The sequence below is a fragment of the Petaurus breviceps genome, unplaced genomic scaffold (genome assembly GCF_028583685.1).
Source record: "Petaurus breviceps papuanus isolate PSGF00001 unplaced genomic scaffold, PetGlider_PUasm1.0 80, whole genome shotgun sequence".
Classification (NCBI taxonomy): Eukaryota; Metazoa; Chordata; class Mammalia; order Diprotodontia; family Petauridae; genus Petaurus; species Petaurus breviceps.
In genome coordinates this window covers 7599676-7619578 of record NW_027186540.1, presented here as the reverse complement: position 1 = coordinate 7619578, position 19903 = coordinate 7599676, and the positions used below count along the sequence as shown (strand labels likewise).

General features: G+C 38.7%; 1 protein-coding gene across 3 annotated transcripts; it reads right to left on the bottom strand.

Annotated features, from left to right (window-relative positions):
• Window positions 1–2163: 2163 nt before the first annotated feature.
• Window positions 2164–12705, bottom strand: LOC138176010 (meiosis expressed gene 1 protein homolog). 3 transcript variants are annotated; one of them, XM_069106711.1, is made up of 4 exons: window positions 12344–12705; window positions 11950–12001; window positions 4951–5119; window positions 2164–2712 (listed from the first exon to the last, which is right to left on the bottom strand). In XM_069106711.1, exons 3-4 carry the CDS (start codon window positions 5086–5088, stop codon window positions 2584–2586), a joined length of 267 nt encoding a protein of 88 aa, XP_068962812.1. In that variant the 5' UTR covers window positions 5089–5119; window positions 11950–12001; window positions 12344–12705; the 3' UTR covers window positions 2164–2583. The 3 variants fall into 3 exon arrangements, with proteins under 3 accessions (XP_068962812.1, XP_068962810.1, XP_068962811.1); XM_069106709.1 differs by having other exon boundaries at window positions 11950–12705; XM_069106710.1 differs by lacking the exon at window positions 11950–12001.
• Between the last annotated feature and the right edge of the window lie 7198 nt (window positions 12706–19903).

Here is a 19903-nt window from a genome sequence, read left to right as displayed (position 1 = left end):
TTCAATATTGAAATGATTCACCAAGAATTGCCAAAGGCGTATTAAGTTACTTGAGAAAAATTGATTTATCTATTCTTCTGGATTCTCGTATTTTATTGTTGTGTTATCAAGAAGCAAAGTACCTTAGCCATGTTAAGTTTGTTTTACTAAATTACCTTCAACCTTTATAAAGATCGGAATTAACCTAGATTCATGCTAAGATCAGTAGCTACAAAACGTCCTCCCCATAAACTTGGGGTATATTCTCCCACAAATACACAGATTCTGTAGGAAGTGTGGCTATGTACAGTACACTGATAGCAAGGCACATACATAGGGAAACATGACAAAGCCAACTCACACCTTGGGCATTGTGGGCTCCTGATGCCCTTTTTCTTCTGGTATTTTCATTCAGCTCCCTCCTGGATGTAATCTCTTGCTGAGCAGGTAACTTGGCTGGGATCTCCATTACTGCTCAATCCATCGCCAGGGCTAATTCTTTCTATAGCTGACTCTCTCTGTTTCCAGAAGCCTGCACTCCTCCAGGCTATATTTATCAATTACCTAAAGAACCAGTAGGGAGCTAATAGCTAGCTGTCTTGTAATTCCCTTTTGCCTGACTGACACTTTCTTTCACTTAAGATTCTTGTCTCTGTATCTTCCCCCTTACATTCTATGATTTCATTAAATGTCGAAGGGAAAGTCAGTTGATCAGATATCTCTTGATCAACTATACAAATAACAACAATGCTTATCTAAGTGTGTTAAAAGGATTAATGATCATTAGATAATTTAAAATGACTAAGTATGTCAGTCTTCAGAGGGAAGACATGACATATAGTATATATTACCTATGGCCTATGTGAACTAAATATATGTAAAACTTGCCAAGAACTATGATTGATGTTTATGCTCATAAATTGCACCTTTTTCTCTACTTTCATAGCGCCAATAAATCAGAGTGATATAACACAATGAATGTATGTGTGTGTGTACACATACATACACACATAATACTAGCCCAAACCTAAGCACTGTGTAAGAATGTTTATTGGCTCTGAGGGAAATGTAATAATATAAGAAGCCTGAGTATTTGCTTTGGTTCCAAAGCACTATTTAGAGGAATGGACTGACAAAGAAAAAGATGACAGGAAGCTATAGTTAGTTGAGTTAGTCTGGTTCTGAATCTCAAAAAATAGAAACATAGTCACATTCTCCTGTAATCTAAGTACAGAGTTTATTAATAGCACTCAAATCACTAGTGGAATGCTCAAGCACATAAAAAAAAGGCATAAGGAGCTATTTGCTGATGTCTGACCACAACTCCTGAGTCTCCATATTATGTGTTTTGGAGTAATGAAGCTAAAGCCCAGGCAATCATCTGTATCCTGACTGTAGACCAATTAGTGAAAGAGTGGTAGGTGGGAGAGTTTAAAACAAGAGGTAGACAACAGGGGCTGTAGCCTTTTACAAATACACCAATTTAAGAGCCCAGGTATTTTGAATACTCTAGTCATGAGTAAGTCAGCTAAACAGGGAGGCTGGCAGAATTCTTTTTGTTGGTCAGAGGCTGCTCTCATGAATTCATCACTCATTCTAAATATTTCTGCCTCTCCTGGGGTTTGGCAGTTGGGGGGTGGGGTCAGGGAAGAAGAGTCTGGTAGAACTAAACTGAATCACTAAACTGTATAATGATTATTCTTTGATGAAGTTTGGCTGCTATATAAATCCCCTCAGTTAATAATAATTACTAGCATTTATATACAACACTTACTATGTGCCAAGTACTTTACAATTATCGGATTTGAGCCTCACAACAACTCTGCAAGGTAAGTGCTTTTATTCTCATTTTAAAGATGAGGAAATTGAGGCAGAGTGATTTACCCAGGGTCACAAAGGTGGTAGGTGTCTAAGACTAGATATGAACTCAGGTCTTCCTGACTCCTGGCCCACTGCTCTATCCACTGCCATTTAGCTACCTCAATTGCTTTTTAGGAACTTAGCTACACTGAGTATGTAAGGTGGTCAGGTTTACATCTAGTTTACTCAGATAACCTGGTAAGCAGGAAATCTTTCCCCTTCTTTGCCCTACAGAGTCTGCCATTCATGCCTTGATGAATTTGAAGATAAGGTAAAAAGCAATGTGCTAGGTGGAGTGATGTTAATGACAAGGTTTATATCATCTTTTAAAAATTATCTTAGTAAAATTTTATTTGCAGTCATTTGAAAACTTAAGGAAATTCTATGCAATGTCAGACATGATTCAGAAGCATGATTCCTTCTAACATATATGGGGTTGATTTAATATTACAACATTCCTGAAAAGTAAGTTATTTGCTTTTTAATTCAATCCCCCAAATAGAGAAATAACCAATTTCCCCCTGATTTATTTTTAGAAGATGACATTTTATTAATTCACTTATCTATCAGATATTTTAAACTATGGGGCAAGGTGGCTTAAAAGAAAGCTAGTTGCATTACTTTTATGTTACAAAACATTAAGGTGAAGAGTACAGCTGGTGATGTGACATACATTTTACAAGCTACATCATGAAACTCAGTGGGTTTTTAAAAATAAATAACTAATCACACAAGGAAGAAATGCTAATAAGCATAAATTTTCACTTTATGAACCTCCTTGTCTTCACATTCCCTCTGTTTATTATAGTAATAGAAAGTATTGTCTCTTCTCTGAAGTTTCTTCACATAGCCTGTCTCTGGCCAACGATCTACCTGTACACACAAAAAAATAAAAAATAAAGAAATTTATGATATTTATGAAGTACTTAAATACAAAAGAATTCTTGATATTTTATATTAAGTGATAGTTCAAAATTTAAAAATTAAAAGTATTAAACTTGTATAAAACTATGATTGTTGAACAAAATTACATATAGAGAGAATTTCAGATAAATAACTGGAACATAAAACATAAAACTTACTCGCTTTATCATTTCTTCCTAGAACCATGTTACAATTTCTAGACAATTTATGGAACTGTCTAGAATGCCAAGATAAAGAACATATTCAAGGAAACTGAAATTTCTCATGCCCTCAGATAATACAATTTAGAGCAGCAAGGGACTTTTAAAAATAATTTAGTTCAGTTCCATTTTCCACTAAGAAACTGATGCTTAGGCATATGAAGTGATTTACCTAAGGTGATACTGTAATAAAGATCTTAGTTACTTGGGACTTGAATACAAGCTACACTGTAGCCTGATGAGCTGCCTCATCAACATCACCTCTACCAGACACTATCTTTGGGTAAAGCCATTCCTAAGGAAAGAGAAATGAGTCTATTGATACCAGGCCTAAGTTGTTGGGGACCACATTTCTGGATAAATTCTGAGCTATACCTGGCAGGGGAGGTCCCACAAACCATTAAAAACAAAACAAAATTTAAGGCTTATATATTAAATATTGTCCCACAATCCTACCAATACCTAAACAACACAGGTAAGACTGCTTTCCTCCTCTTCTACATACATTCCTCAGGGTATCCTTTTGTAACTATTTTCCTCCTTTAAAATTGCCCTTAATGTTCATTTTCATGTACAGCCTTACTTTAATACTTAAAAGATATATGATTTAATCAGAATGGCTACCTTTTTAAATTGACACATAATGTAAGCCTTTTTGAGTTGCTATGGATGAGCTTCTCCTAACTTACTTAGCTAGACTAGTCCTTCCCCAGGTTATACTTGAAGACTTTCAGCTTGGAAAGACTTGTTAGACTTTGCTCTCTGCTGGCATGAATAGCCTTCAACAAAAAAGGGTCTCCTTCATTCCATGATTAAGTAACAGAGTTCTGGTTCTGCCTGTATAAAAATGTTATAAATCCTTGTTGACCGACTGAAAAGTGAGGATTGTGTGCGAACATTCCCTGCTAAAAGACACTGCTTAAAGATCCTTGGGGACAGTCCTACCTATAAGTGAAGGGTTGGGGTTTTAGGACACCTTCTTCAAATAATATTGCTCCTGTCCTATGTATTTCAAACCTATTACAATATCAAAAAACTCTAAAAGCCCTTCCTGTGGTGATAGGAATATAGTCAATTTCAAATATTTGTGATAATGCTGATAAATAAAAATCAAAGATAATTCAATTAGGATCAATAATTTTAAACTCATTTCCAAGCAGGTTTTTTAAAAATCACAGTTACAGAAAAGTAGCCAAACAGAATTTTTTTCATCTTTTATTTCTGCACCCCCCTCACACTTTTTTGTAGAAATGCCAAGAACTAATAAGAAAAGCCAGCTGGATGGAAGAGAGAGATGAGAATCTAAAGATCTGAAGATCCATAAAGTAGATAATAAGCCTGAATTAACTGGGCATTTTGTATATAGCTTTATCTAGATGAAAAATTCAAAACATTTGTAATTCCAAAGCATCTTTATAAAGAAAAATTTGAATGCCTAAATGAGATGAATTTCATTAAGGCTGAACATGGCTAATGCCCACTGTTAATAAGTTATATTCTAAACATTAACAATAACTAGCATTATTTATCATTTTAAGTTTTACAAAGTGCTTTACAAATGTTAGTTCATTTGATCCTCGCTTCTTGTAAGGATCAAATATGAGATGGGTGCTATTATCATCCCAATTTTACCAATAGGAAAACTGAAAGACACGTTAAATGACTGCCCAGAAGCACACAGCTAGTAAGAATTTGAGATGAAAATTGAATTCAAGTCTTTCTGACTCCAAATCCAATGCTCTTATCCACTGCACTACCTAGGTGCCTAGATTAGATCAACTTTTTCAAGAACACTAACTTAAATTCCTCAAAAGAAAAAAAAAATTGTCATGGTTGGAACTCCATTCCCTCATCCCCTCCTCCAATCCCTTCAAATGCCAAAAGAACAGCAATAATAGAGAAACATAAAAACAAATACATTGCTCCTTAAATGGGAGATAACTATTCTGATAAAGGAAAATTATTCTGCTTCTACAATCTACCTTACCATAGCGACTTGCTTTACTTGTTTATATTCAATTTCATCTCGATATCCTGCTTGCTGAAATCTGTACAGATTCTCTATCTCATCTGACCATTTTTTGGCACGACTTATTGATTTTGGTTTCATGTCAGAACTAGCCATGTCTACAGAAGTTTTACCACCAGTCTTTTTTCTGAAAGATGTTAAAACAATATTATCGTATAATTATAACATACTGACCTAAAATTTAAAAAATACATGTATTTCCCAATAACCCTGTTTGTAACCACTACTGTAGTGAAAAACCTCAGCCTCAGACTTTAAGCAAGATTCTGTTAAAGATTACGAGGTACATGAAAAGCCACTATGCTTTTCCTGAATCTTCCTGATCCACCTTGATATCTGAAATTAAGTACTAAATGGGCATTTTAACAAATTCCTCCCTGTAGCCCCCACAATAGAACTCCATTTTGTGAAATGCATACTTAGATATTTTTCAGTTAAAAGTTTAGAATGCCTAGAGAACTGATTTTAACCAATAGTAAATAGTTTTTAAAGTGAGTTATTTTAGAGAATCATTTTTAAAAGAAAGGGGTAAAATACATAGGTTAAGTTTTTCCACATTGAATTTCAAAAGTGGGTAGGATTTAAGCCATTTTTCTTGAAAAAATAAAACCACAAACTAGAATAGACTATTTATTTCATTATCAATTACATTCAAAGTTACGACATGATATCTTAATAATATATTCTAATCCTGATGTTTTGAGCAATTGTATGCATATTTCTGATACACTATTATTTTTAATAGGACAGCAGAATGTCAAAACATCCCACCATTCCCAAGTGATCATATTTAAAAATTATCTTTTTTCTTATTACCATTTGTTCCTAGGAAGGAACAAATCTTCTATCTTCTCACTCTTTTCCCTTCCCTATTGCTGGGAAATTGCTATTTTTCCTTTCTGCTTTTCTTAACTGCTTGCCACACCCACCTTAACTGCTTGCCTAATACTAGATCAATGTGAGAACCAAAACTAACACATAAAGTCCATGACAGTCATAAAGTGGGCTCCAGAGTTACTTAGGTCACCAATTTAAAGACACTTATGTCCTTTAAATATGAAAGACACTTATGTCCTTTGCAACTTGAATTCAATTTGACTAATATTTATTAAGGGCCTACTTACTGTATTTGAGGCACTCAGGTGTGTGTATGGATATAAAGATAGATATGACACAGACCCTGCTTTCTAAAAGCTTACACTCTAATGGATAAGCACACAAATAATGATATCCTATGATACAGGAGAGGGTGACATAAATGCAAAGTAGAGTTCTAAACAAAGTGCTCTGAGAGAAAGAGATCATTTGGAGGAGAGGGTAGAAGATTAGGAAAAGTTTCATTTTGGAGGAAGAATCTAAATTGGACATGAGCACAAGCCAACATGGAACTGGTAGGTAGAAAGATATAAAAGGCAGTGGAGAGTAGTCTAGTGCATTTGAAACACAGAATATAAACAGGGGTGTAGGATGAGATGAAGTTGAACAGGTAGGTTACAGTCAGATTGTGGAAGGATTTGAATACCAGGATCAGGAATTAATATTGCATTTGTTTGACCACAAGAAGACATTAAAGGCAACTGAACAGACAGAGAGGTTCTCAACCTGGAATCCATAGATCTAAGGGGTCCCTGGATTGATTTCAGGGAGTCCATAAATTCGAATGGGAAAACACTTGTTTTTTTCACTACCTGTTAACTAAAATCTGGCATTTTCTTTGATTGTTAACGTAGGCAGCAAACTATTATTCTGAAAAGAGGTCAGGACGACCAATGAGGAGGCTATAGTTGATAACAGATAAGAGCCTCAACTAGGGTGACTGAAATGGAAAGCGGAGAGGTGCCCAGACCCCACCCCCCCAAAAAAACTGTAGAGGTATAGATGAGAAGACTTGGATGTGGGGAGGGGGTGGGGGGAGGGAAAGTAATCTGTCAAGAGAAAACCCTAAGGTTAGAAGAATGGTGACTGGGAACACAGTGGTGCCATGAATGAAAACAGAGAATTTAGGGGGAGAAGCTTATCTAGGGTGAAAATGAATTCAATTTTAGACATGATGAGTTTTAAATGCTAGAAGGGGCATCAAAGATTAGAATCTAATGAGTGCAGAATGCTATCTGTAGTATACTTTTTTTTTTTTTGCATTTTGGTGGGCAACTGGGGTTAGGTAACTTGCCCAAGGTTACACGGCTGGTTTCTTTGTGTGGGTGTTAAGTGTCTGAGGCCAGAACCCAACTGGGGTCCTCCTGACTCTGGGGCCGGCGCTTTACTCACTGCACCACCTAGCTGCCCCCTGTAATATACTTCTAATAGTTATACCTTTCTAACCACAAAAACCAATAAATGGAATGCATCTTGAATTTTCACCATGTTCACATGCTCACCATGTCACCATACTTCCATTAAAATACTATATCTAGTGGATGAAATACAACAAATTCAAAATTCCTAAAATGGAAATCCTGAAAATAAGTCATTTTGAGTCAATGTTCACAAAATCTATTATTATATATTTTACCCTGCTAAAATTTATAAACTTTAACTAGCACTGTAGTAGATATTGGCTTCTGTGATACTGTATGTTCCTGGTTTGCCTATTTCTTTCATTCCATTTTCCCTACCCATTCAGTGGCTTCTTTTCTTCCTCCTAACCCTAAATTGTAGATATTCCCCCAGGATCATTCCTTTATCTTCACCACTTCTTTGCACTCCATCCTTTTGCAGTCTTACTACTCTGCTATCACCTCTGCAGATAACTTTAAAATATCAAGGTCTGACCTCTCCCCTGATCTCTAGGGTCCATTTTTCAAACTGCCTACTAGATATCTCTTCATGGATGTTTTGTCATCATCTCCAATGCAACACACTCAAAACAAGATACCATCTTTCCTCCAAAATCTGCTTCCCCTACTCTCCTGATTTACTTATTTCTATTAATGGCACTACCATTCTATCTCCCAGGCTTGAACTGAGTGTCTTCTCTGATACTTTTCCTTGAATAATCCTCTTCTTTACTTCCAAATTCTACTGTCTACCACTTGCTACTGATTTTATTCCAATATTTTTGCATCCATCCACTCCTTTTGATCCCTCACTGCCACTAGTTCAGGTTCTCATTGGCTGGTTTAATGTGATAGTCTCCTTGTTTACAGTAATTCCCCTTTGTCTCTCTCAATCCTGACTATATACTGCTGTCAAAGTGACTTCTAATTAAAATATCTAAATTATTACTCCATTAAAAAAAAACCACAAAAACGGTGATGTTTCTCTATTGCCTACCAAATAAAAGTCCTAATTCTTAGCCTAGCATTTTAGACCCTGTCCATGGCTCCTGCCTATTTTCTAGCCTTATCTCATCCTACTCCCCTTCACTGTAATCTAGAGTCCTGCCTAGCCAAACAGGACTACCTGAGGTTCACTAAAGGCATGCTGGGGCAGCTAGGCGGCAAAGCAGATTAAGTGCTAGGCCTGGAGTCAGGAAGATTCCTCTTCCTGAGTTCAAATCTGGCCTCATAACACTTACTATGGGACTCTGAGCAAGTCACTTAATCTTGTTTGCCTGTTTCCTCATCTCTAAAATGAGCTGAAGGAAGAAAGGCCAAATCACTCCATTATCTTTGCCAAGAAAAACTCAAATGGGGTCACAAAGTCGGATACAACTCAACACAAATACAACCTAAGCTTTTACTAATGATATTCCCAAGTAAGCCTTTCTTCTTACCACTGTCTATTCAAAACCTGTTTTTTTCATGATTCACCTCCAGCACTGTCTCTAATTCCCCGGGGTCAGAAGTGAATTTGTCTTTTCCTGAACTCTCAGAGCCTTTTATTTGTACTTGTCTTATTTATTAGCACTTTCTGTTTTGCACTGTAATTACTTATGTGTATGTCTTATCTCTAGAGGGCCAGACCAGTTGACTTCAAATATTCATCAATAGCTTATATGATAGGGGCAGCCAGGTGGCTCAGCGAGTAAGAGCACCGGCTCCAGTGTTGGGATGACCTGGAGATCAAATCCCGGGCTCAGATACTCAGCACCACACCCAGAAATAACTGGCCATGTAACCTTGAGCAAGTTACTTAACCCTGATTACTTAAAAAAAAAAAGCTTATATGATGCCATGAACTCAATGTTTGCTGAATTAACTTGCTTCAATTTTCCAGATAAGACAATTAAAATAAAATTTGATTTAAACATATTTTAAAATTAGTAGTACTACTAGGATTAGTTTTGAAACTTTCTTTACATATTTATTCAGGCCCAAGGTAATGTTATATTTGTAGGTACATTCATGCTTTTGTAAGTGGTAGTGTGTATGTGTGTGTGTGTGTGTGTATATACACATATACACACACACACATAACATTTAATAGTACATATTCTGTTAAGCAATAAACCAGCTTATTCAAAAGACTAAAGGAGATGCTCATTCTGAAATTCCATTCATTTTTATGGGAAGTTAACATTAAATTCTAATTATAACCACTTACATGACATCTAAGTTAACTACTGAGCAACATACTAGGCATGTTCAACAAAGGAGCTTGTCCAGTGGACCTGGACATTCTTGGTACATTCTGATAAGCCAATTATTCAAATGGATATTCCATAGGAAAAAATGCTGCCAAGAAACATGCAAAATAAATACTAGAGTGCTACTCAGTGCATTCAAAACACTTTCAAAATTTAATGTCAGGTTTTTACATAAATTTAGTAAGTGTATTACTTAAAATAATAATATAAAATGAAGCAGTTTTTATGAGTGGTAGAATAGTCATAACTGCAATTGATTTGAGTTTTTTTTTTAAGATTTGGCTTTTCAATACACAATTAGCAGTACTTCTGATTCAATATATTCTCTATATTAAACACTGATACATGTTACAATTATGTCTATATTTGTCATATGATTCTGATTCTAGACATGTTTCAAAACATTAAAAACTGTGCTAGATTTAACAGGACAGAAAATTGATTAAGTGCTAGATGAGGCTAGTATAGTTAAGATATGAATATTCTCCTTGGTAGAACTGCAAATCCTTGCAGTGGATAATAGGCACTTCTAAAATGAACATTATCTAACAAGAACCTCGGAATTATTATTGCAGTATTGTATAGCAGAGGTGTCAAATAAAGCAATTTTTTCAGCTTTATAATTTGCTTTAATGTGCATAAAACACAAAACAAAGTTTAATATTATAAAAATACACAACCTACAATTCTTGTCTGTAGCTAAACATTTCCAATTCTTCTGGTAAAAGGCAGTTGGAGATTCAAACTGTGTTAAGAACAGTCAGCATTTTGAGACCAAAAGCATTTATTGGCAGACACAGCAGAAAGATAAAAAAAACATTCTTAGTTTATTGATATATATTTTGATTTCTATAAGTGATTTATTCTTGCAGGATTAAATTTAATGGTAGAAATGCCATTTTCCTCTTGAAATTTTAAATAATTCAGTACTCTCTACATTTCTGAAAGAGAATTTTAATAAGTTAGGAGTTTTGATATAAGAATTTGCAATTAAGCTTGATAGATGTAGTAGAATCACTTCTTTCACCAATGTAAATATTGCATCTTATCCCAAATGGGAAGCAATTCAAATAGAACATATGAAATAATGTGTGGTACATAGATTTCTCTTACTTTTTTACTCCTTTCTGCTCTTCTCTAGCACAATGTGTGCTTCCCCACCTTCTTGTATTTACTGATGAATCCCTGAAGGGCATTATCATTTCCTTCTTTTTTAAAAAATATTTTACCTTCCCCAGGTTACATGTAAAGACAATTTTTAACATTCATTTTTGGTACTTAAATTCCTAGTGCTATTGAAATTCCTTTATTATATTTCTATCAGAATTAAAATTCCTCTACTCTCTTAATACTTCATTTCCTTTTACTCTTCCTGTTCCCCAGAATAATATAAGATGCTAGGCCCTTAAGAGATATGAGTCACATGCAACTACTCATATCTATAACTACTGCCCTTTTAATCAAAATAAATGAATGTGTCTCTGTATATTAAGTAATATGATTAGAAAGTAAAAAGATTGTTATGTTGAGAACAATGAATCAATGATTAACTCTGGGCATGAGAAATCCAGTGGCAGCTTGAAAAGTCCTAATTTTATTTACCCAAATCTCTTTGTCCCCAACTTGGACATCTTTTATCAACACCATTCAGTAACACTTCCCTACCCCAGTCTCCAGACCTTACTAGTGCCTCCTACTTCTCTCCTATCTTCACTTTCCCCCACACATCATACCCCTCAAGAACAGTCTCTACCTAACTTTCAACCTATTAGCTCTTCTGATAAACTTATTGTACTAAAGTATAAAGTTATAGAAGTTCTTCAGAATTCTTAGTCTAGTTCCTAAGCCATTGTGCACATTATAAAAAGGACCTTCTGAAGACAATAAAAATAGCTCACAATTACATGCACATTAAGTTACAAAAACCTTTATATAAACATCTCCTTTGATCCTCACAACAACCCTGTGAGGTAGGTAAAGCAAACATTATTAGACCCATTTTACGGAGGAAATTAGATGGTTTGATAAACTGAAGTGACTTCTCCAAGGCCACACCTCTAACAAGTAACAGAACAAAGATTCAAAATCAGATTTGAGCTCAAACCTACAGTCTCTTCCAATTTGCAATATTATGCTATTTGATTTTTCTATTGTGTTGTACCAAACCAGTACAAGGTCTCTGTAGAAAATCCCTAACATCAAATGGAAAAAATAGATTCAATATGGTAGAATTCTTTTTTAATAAATACATTATATTCTCGAAAGGCTCTCTTTTCCCTTAAATTTACTGATCCCTACGCTTCACATAAAGACTGACTCAGCAGACACGTCCTCTCTTTCATGGCTAAGTCGGGACTATGCATTTGGGACGGGAGTGAAGCTGTTTTAGAACCAAGCCTCCGAAGCCACCCTCACAATGGACAACGAACCTCGGCTCCCCCACGGTTCCTTCCCTCGGGTTTCCTGGGTATCATAAATGGACTGAGATTAAAAAAAAAAAAGCCCAATCAGTAATGGGATGGGATAAGTACGGGGAGAGATGGGTGCCAAATGCCACCCTCCCATCCCAGGAGGAGGAATACCGGCCAGCAGACGGTCTAGCTCCAGAGAAGCCAACACTGTCTCGCGACTCCGGGCGACGAGGGAGGGAGGAAGGAAGGGGCGGGGCCTGGGGCCGTAGGGAGGGGCCTACTTGGACCAGGTAAGCTAGAGGGGAGGCAGGGCCCAGGTCCGCTGGAGCAGCGTCCCCTGCCGACTGGTTTCCTGTCCCTCAGTACCCATTGCCCAGCTGCCTGTGAGGTCCTAGGGCTGCCGGTTACTCACTGCCGACGCCCTGTGGCACTGGAAGCTTGGGCGGAGGCGGCGCTGGAAGCGATTCCTTCGGCTTCTGGGGATAAGCCAGCAAAGAGACAACGGCCGCCCCTGCGCCCTGCTGCCTCCTAGCAACCCGGAAGCTTGCTCGAGGCGGAAGCCAACGGCACTTCCCTCCTGCTCCCGTGCGCCTGCGCCGGGGAAATTGGAACGTTTGGAAGGGCGCACCCGAAAAGGGAGCCGGGCGCTGGAGGTTATGGGAACTGGAGCATGTTCCCTAGGTGACTCCTTGCCCCGCTTGCGTCACGCAGATCTCTCTGGAAATGTCGCGAGAGGTGGAGTTTACTTCCCGGAGCTATTAATTAGATCGCGAAGACTCACTGTAATTTGAGCCGGTAGCTTCTTCGCTTGTCCATTTCCTCTTCTGAAAAACAAAACAAAACAAACAAAAATAACCACTACACCGTGCTGGGAGAGGTCAAAATGCGATGATACATGGGAATGAGTTTTTTAAAGTAAGCTACCGGGTCAGGTATCCTAGAGACTGCGCTGGCTTTGTAGTCCCTTGGCAACCGTCCCCACTGTGACCTTGGTCGTTACGTCATCGCTGCGCCTCATCTACAAAATTAGATGATTGGGCTAGCTGGCCTTTAAGGCCCCCCGGACAGCTCCAAATCTACGGTCCCAGTTACTGCAGAAGCAGCTTGAAGGCAGGACGGACCTGGCTGTGACACATCCGAGGGGCCGGGGGCAAAAGGCTTTGGCAACTCCGCAGATTTAACTTCTGAGCTTGGGCTTCTGTTAGTGAAAGCACAAGTCTGAAGCCTCAGATCCTTGGGAGTGTTATTGTTGAATAACAGAAAGCCACATAACTTCCCCCTCCCTGCTTCACTCACAATCCCCAAACTTCTTCTAAATTGTTTCAAATAAGAATTGGACCTTAAATAAGCCCATTAAAAAAAAAAAAACCCAACCCTCTAAATTATTTTTGTTATCTGCTGGTGGGCAGTTGCTGTGACCAAAAAGATTCAAAGATGAATTGGCCTGGCTACAGGCCCCTCTCCATTCCCCTAGGCTAGACTCTGAACGAGAAACAAGAAACCTGTGTCAGATCTGTGCTCAAAGCCTCCTGGATATGCCCTCCTCTAGCAATCTAAGATCACCTCCAAACCAGGTGAAGAGCTAGTAGATAACTTTAGTATGGAACAGGAGATAAAACTTTTTTATTTCTATCAGTCTTTGTCAGTATGGTGAAGCCTATGGATCCCTCTTCCGAATAATGTTTTAAAATGCACAAAATACATAGGATTACAAAGGAAATCAATTATACTAAAACATATCAATTTTTTGGTAAAATACTGTCATGAGATTTATAACGTTCATATTAATTGATATGATATGTGTAACGATTATACCATGTAAATTTGTTAGAGCTTCCCTACTTTCCAGGCAACCCTGACTTGGAAAGCTGAGATTGCAGCTGACTTGCTATAGTGGCAAGTGATCAATCCGATCCCCCTGACATGCTAACAATCCCTGAGTTTATAACCATCAGGTGAACCAAACCTGGTGACTTGCTTCTATTCCCAGTCATACTAACTCTGGTTCTGTGCCCCACTGAACAATCACAAAGCTCAACAACCCTTTTGGAAACTGTTCACATGAGATCCAAGAATTCCTGTGTTGTGGTCTGGCCTGGTTTCCATGCTTAAAAACCCTACCCTTGCCATAAGTGAGTGAACTCCCCTTCTTAGGAAGGTGGACTTCACTTGCAAGCTGTTTCCCTTTGAAATTAAACTTCTGTTTGATTCCTGACTCTCCTGTTCTCTTCGACTCAAGCCATCCACAGGTTAGAGGCTGGTTAGGTCTGGTTGATGTTTAATTACCTGGTGACAATATAGACCCCAGGTTAAGAAACCCTGATAGAGAGCAATACTCAATAAAAGGATAAAAATCCAGTAACAGTTCTCAGTTTTCTGAGACTTTGATGTCTTCAATTACTCAGATGGGAAGGGAAAAGTCTCAATGAATGAATAAATGAAAAGGCATTAATTGAGTGCTATGTGCCAGGCACTTTGCTCAGCACTGTTATGGAATCTACATTCTAATTGGAGAAAACAGAGGAAGGAACATCTTTTCCATCAGAGTACATCCTCAATTATCTCTCTTCTTGAATCTTCAAACTCTTCTTAACAAATATTTCTTCCATACTACTTCCCTACATTTCAAAAATGCTTATTTCTCCTCTCCTGAAAAAAAAAATACAACTTTATTTGACCTACCATCACCCTCAAGCCATCATCCTATATCTTTCCTCCCTTTCTCCCTGAAAAAAAGTTGTCTATACTTACTGTCTTTATTTACTCTTCTCTTATTCCTCAGTCCTTTGAAATCTGGCTCCCAACTACTCATGCAACTGAATTTGTTCTCTCCAAAATTACCAGTAATCTAATTTCTAAGTCTCTTTTCTTAGTCCTAATCCTTCTTGACCTGTGAGTTGCATTTAACACTGCTAACTGCCCTCTCCTCCTATCCTTTCCATTCTAGGTTTTTGTGACACAATTCTCTCCTGGTTTGTTTCCTACTTCTCTAATTCTCATTTTCCTTTGCTGGGCAGCATTCACTTCATGAACTCTAAATGTGTATGCTCTCAAATGTTCTCTCCTGGGCCTTCTCTATTCTCTTTCAGTAACTTTTCAGGTCCCATGAGTTTAGTTATCATCTCAATGCTTGTATCTCTAAGATCTTGTTTCTTGCCTGAGCTTTGGTGTCTTATTACCACTTGCCTACTGGACAGTTCAAACTGGAAGTCCCAAAGTCACCTTAAATGGAATTCGTATTTCCCCCCAAAGCCTAAGCCCTCCCCTTTCCTAAACTTCTCCATTTCTGCCCAAGGCATAACGATCTCTCAAGTGTGTCAGGTTTGTAATATTATTATCCTTGACTCCTCACTCTCCTTACCCCATACATCCAAACATTTACCAAATCCTGCCATTTCTACTGTGACAACATCCCCTGCATTTGATCCCTTCTCTCCACTCACAAAGTAGTACCATTTTAGTTCAAATTCTCATCATCTCTCACTTTGATTATTGTAGTAGTCTTTAAATTAGTGTCCCTGACTCAAGTCTCTGAACGTTTCTAGTCCATCGTTACATATTACTACCAAAGTAGTTTTTTTTGATGTCTAACCACCTGACACTACTGTTTAAACAATTTTAATGTTTTCTGTTGCCTCTAGAATAAAACATAAGCTCCTCTGTTTAGCTTTAGAAGTCCTATACAACCAGGTCACAACCTATCTAGACATCATTTTCCCCCCACTACAGTCTATGATGATGCCAAACTGGTCTTCTATTCCTCACACATACTACTTTACATCCCAGTTCTATGGTTTTCAAGCCCTCCTTCCTTTATTCCTCCTCAGAATCCCTCTTTTCCTTTAAGATGCAGCACAGACATCATTTGCTGCATGAAGCCTTTCTTAGTTACCCAAACTACTAGTACCTTCCCAAACTACCTTATATTTAACTACTCTGTATATATTTGTATTTATTTATATTTTCATATATATGCTATGTGTATATACCATTCTCTGCATGAAGCCTTTGTCAATTACCCAAAAGCCTTCCTAAACCACCTTATATTTAACTATTTTGTATATATTTGTATTTATGTATATTTTCATATATATGCTACAGGTGTGTGTGTGTGTGTATATATATATATATATATATATATATATATACACATGTGTGCACACACACACACATATATACACCTTTTTCTGCATGAAGCCTTTCTCGGTTTCCCAAATTACTAGTGACTATTGTCTTCTCTAAATACCTTATATTTAACTGTTTGTATATATTTATTATATTTATACATATGCTATATATTTTTATTATATATTAGTATGTGTTGTCTTCCCCATTAGGATATAAGTTCATTTCAAGTAGGGATTGCTTCATTCTTTGTACTTGCATCTCTAGTACCTAGCATAATACTTGGCATGTGGTAGGTGGTTAGTAAATACTTGGTGGTTGACTGAGGATAACTATTGTCAGAAATTAAATTGTTTTTAATTTCTCAGAATGATAGATAGAACTAGAAGATAGCCTAGAGAATCTACTCCAACCTCATTTAACAGATGAGGAAACTGAGTCAGGTCTTTTTATTCATATTTATGGAATCAATTTGTAGCATATGACTTTGTAGATGAATAAAATAATAAAAAGCATTTCTTAAGTGCCTACTGTGTGCCAAGTGCTATGATATGGAGACATAAATACAAAAATGGGACAGATCCTGCCCCTCAAGAAGCTTATATTTTAATAGAGGTAGACAAAACATATATAGGAGTGGTGGCAAAGGTAGGGAGTGACTGGGGAGTCAAAAATACACAGGACAGTCAACTATTACTTTCTTTCCAGGAGCAATTATACTATAGTTGTATTGATTTGGTTACTGAACCCAGAGCAAAGAAAGAGGGGAAAAGATGTGCTGCATAGGCAGGTAGATGACAAGATAGCCACAGTGGACATCTAGATAAGATGTGAAGAATTGACTAAGGCCACCTATAGTGAGTTAATTGGATTTTTCTTCATCTACTGAAGTGTCCACCAGAAATTATACACCAAAGCCCCCTCCCAGTCACAACCTGCTAGAAGGGGGCTCCTACCAGGGTCCTTGGAAACCACCTGTTAGGCCATAGTAGTTAGGGAACTTTCCACCTGTGTTGCTAGAAACGGCCCAAAGCTTTATTTGTAACCAGGGCTTTGCTAGGTAACCAAGGCTTCACTAGAAATGGCACCACACACCCTTGGAACCATACTTCGTTGTTAGCAACATCTCTTTCTATAAAAATTTGCTCTGCAGAAGGCTTGGGGCTGTCTTCCCTACTGGGGAGGCAGTTGCCGGCCGCCTAATAAGCACTCCTATCAAATTGTAATTGGCAATGCTGTCCTGTTTTTTCTCGGTTGTCCACTTCATTTTGGAGGTCCCACTGAGATACCCTTTGGCTTTAAATTGACAGCTGGGCCAGGCTCCCTGGAGGGCCAGGAAAGCAATTAGACCTAGGGGGTGGCCACCGAGTGACGTTCCTTCGGCCTCAGGCTCGTATTGCTTCCCTGTGTGGACCAGGAACCTGAGTCCTTCCCAAATTCTTTCAATTCGGTCCACCAGTGTTCTTTCTGGTGAGTACTTCTGTAGTGTAAGAGCGCCTAGGGGGTGGCCAACAAGTGATGTTCCTTGGCCCCAGGTAGAGTAGGAGGCTAAGCTGGATGCAGCGTTAATGATTCTACTAGCCTCCAGGTCGGATGCCGATGGAGTGCCCTTTCTTTATGTATTCTGTGTGTCTGTCACTAGGTGTCGCTGTAACCTTGTCTCTGTAACTTTAATTTTTTGTCTTGTTCTGTCTCTACCTGCATTTATGGGCCAACAAACATCTGTGCCCCAGGGGAGTGAAACCCCCTTACAGTACTTTTTGAGGAACTTCAAGGAGTTCCAGAAAACCACAGTAGATTATGGATACCACGTGAACAAAGAGAAGTTGTCCCTATTTTGTCAATATGAATGGCCCCAGTTTGGCATTTGCTGGCCCTCTGAGGGTACTTTCGATCCAGCCATCACTGGCTGAGTCCAGAAGATAATATAGGGGTCCCCTGGGCACCCAGACCAGGTCCCTTATATCACTGTATGGATAGATTTACTACCAAAGAGGGTCCCAGTATCCATCCAAGTTTTTGGATTCTAAACCACCCCCAGAAACTACCTGGACCTGAGTCTCAGCCCAGGGAGCCACTTCCAAAGATCAAAAGCAGAACAAATGCATGGCCAGGGCAGTGGTGGTGGTTTTGGCTGAAACGGGCACTTTCCCCTCCCAGAACAAGGGGCCCTGCTGTCCGATGAAATACATCTCCCAGGGGAGGGAGGAGGGCGGTCATGGACCATCCTATTGGCAACCACTGGAGCGGGATCAGTGTGCCTACTGCAAATAGAGGGGCTCTTGGAAAAATGCCTGTCCATCTAATCCTAATGCAGTCCTCCCCTTGAAAACTGAATAGGGGGCCCCAGCCCCCAACATCCTATCCACAGCTGATTCTGACTTGCTCTTTTCCTGAGGAATCTTGGTTGCTCCACTTGGGATCCCCAAAGGGAGGGAGTGAACTTTCTCCACTTCTCGAGAGGTTCCTCTGGGGCCCCTTTAGAAATCCAAACTCTCAGTGCAAGGGACCACCGGAGAGACAAAGATATCGCCGGAGTGTCTTGTTAAGCTTTGGTTCGTGTTTTCTGTGTGTTGTTTTGTGAATATCCTGTCTGTGTGATTGTGTTAAGAAATCTCTGAATCTGCCACCCTGTAAGATCCAAAAGCAGCCAAGCAGTAAGCAACTCTGTACCTGTGCTAGAAAGATAGATGGTCTCTTAAAGAAAGGTTGTTGGCAGAAAAACATTTCTCTTTCTACTTCTTTGGACTCCAGCCAAGTTCCCGAAGTAGAAAGACAAATGGACAAAGGGAGAATGGGAAATTTTTCCCCTAAGATCTATCTAAGAGAAAAGGGGTCACTTCAAAGATCAAAGAGAAGTAGGTTTCAAAGCTGTACTTTGGAATAGGACTAACACAACCCTTTCCTGGGTCACAGAAAGAGAACTATGCAATATCATTGGGAATATAGATCCAGGTAATTGAATTCATTCTGGTTACTATTTGGCACCAAGAAAAATTTTAGTCCTGTGTAACTACAAAAACTGGAGTTTAAGGTCACCAGATTGGTTATTCAATTGTTTTTATTTGAAAGTTCAAAATTAAGACCATGATTGTTACTGGTAAACAGTTTTATTATCTATGTTGTATTAGAAGCAGTTTCTCTTAAAGTCTTGGAGTATTGTAATTTGGGAAATGCATAGATCTGAAGTTTTAAAGAAATGAACACCTGAGAAAAGTTTACTTCAGCAAAAGGTCAAAAAGAATCCACTAAGATTCTCCTCCCTGTAGCCCTACCACTGACAAGGCTAAGGTTATGGTGCCTTCTCACTGTGATCCAGCTCTGACCAGACCAGTGCCACAGTGACAAGTTACAACTGCTAAGATTCTCTTCCTTGTGGTCCCATTTCTTCTTAGCTAGGGCTACAGAGCTCTCCCCCTGTCATCCAGCTCTGATGGAGCTGAGGAGACAGTAAGAGATTAGAACCATTAAGATTTTTCTCCCTGTTGTTCTGGCTCTAACTGAGCTATGGCTGCAATGAAGTTAAAATAATAGTAGGGAATTTGAGTTAACCTCCTCCACAGGGAAGGCACAGCAGCTACATCAGAGCTCCCACTAGCCAACAGCCTTAGATCCCCAGGTACCCTGAAGTCCACCCCTCTAGGTAAGCAGAGCCTGGAGTTTCTCACTCCCCAGTTCTTAGTCCCTCCCACACAAGGAGCAGTGCCCTTTTTCCCAAATTGACCACCCCCATAACCAGGGTCTGCTACTATGGGGTGTAGCAGCAAGCACCCCAAGCGTCCTCAGGGTTTGCCGCCCATACAGGTTCTTGGATCTGCTTTGTTAAAGGAAAGCAACTCAAAATGGG

Excerpts from the sequence above, each read along its gene's own strand:
- LOC138176010 (XM_069106709.1), bottom strand. The coding sequence starts at position 5,088 with ATGGCTAGTTCTGACATGAAACCAAAATCAATAAGTCGTGCCAAAAAA. Across the intron at positions 2,713-4,950 it reads AAGTAAAGCAAGTCGCTATG|GTAGATCGTTGGCCAGAGAC; the intron begins GTAAGGTAGATT and ends TTGTGTGTACAG.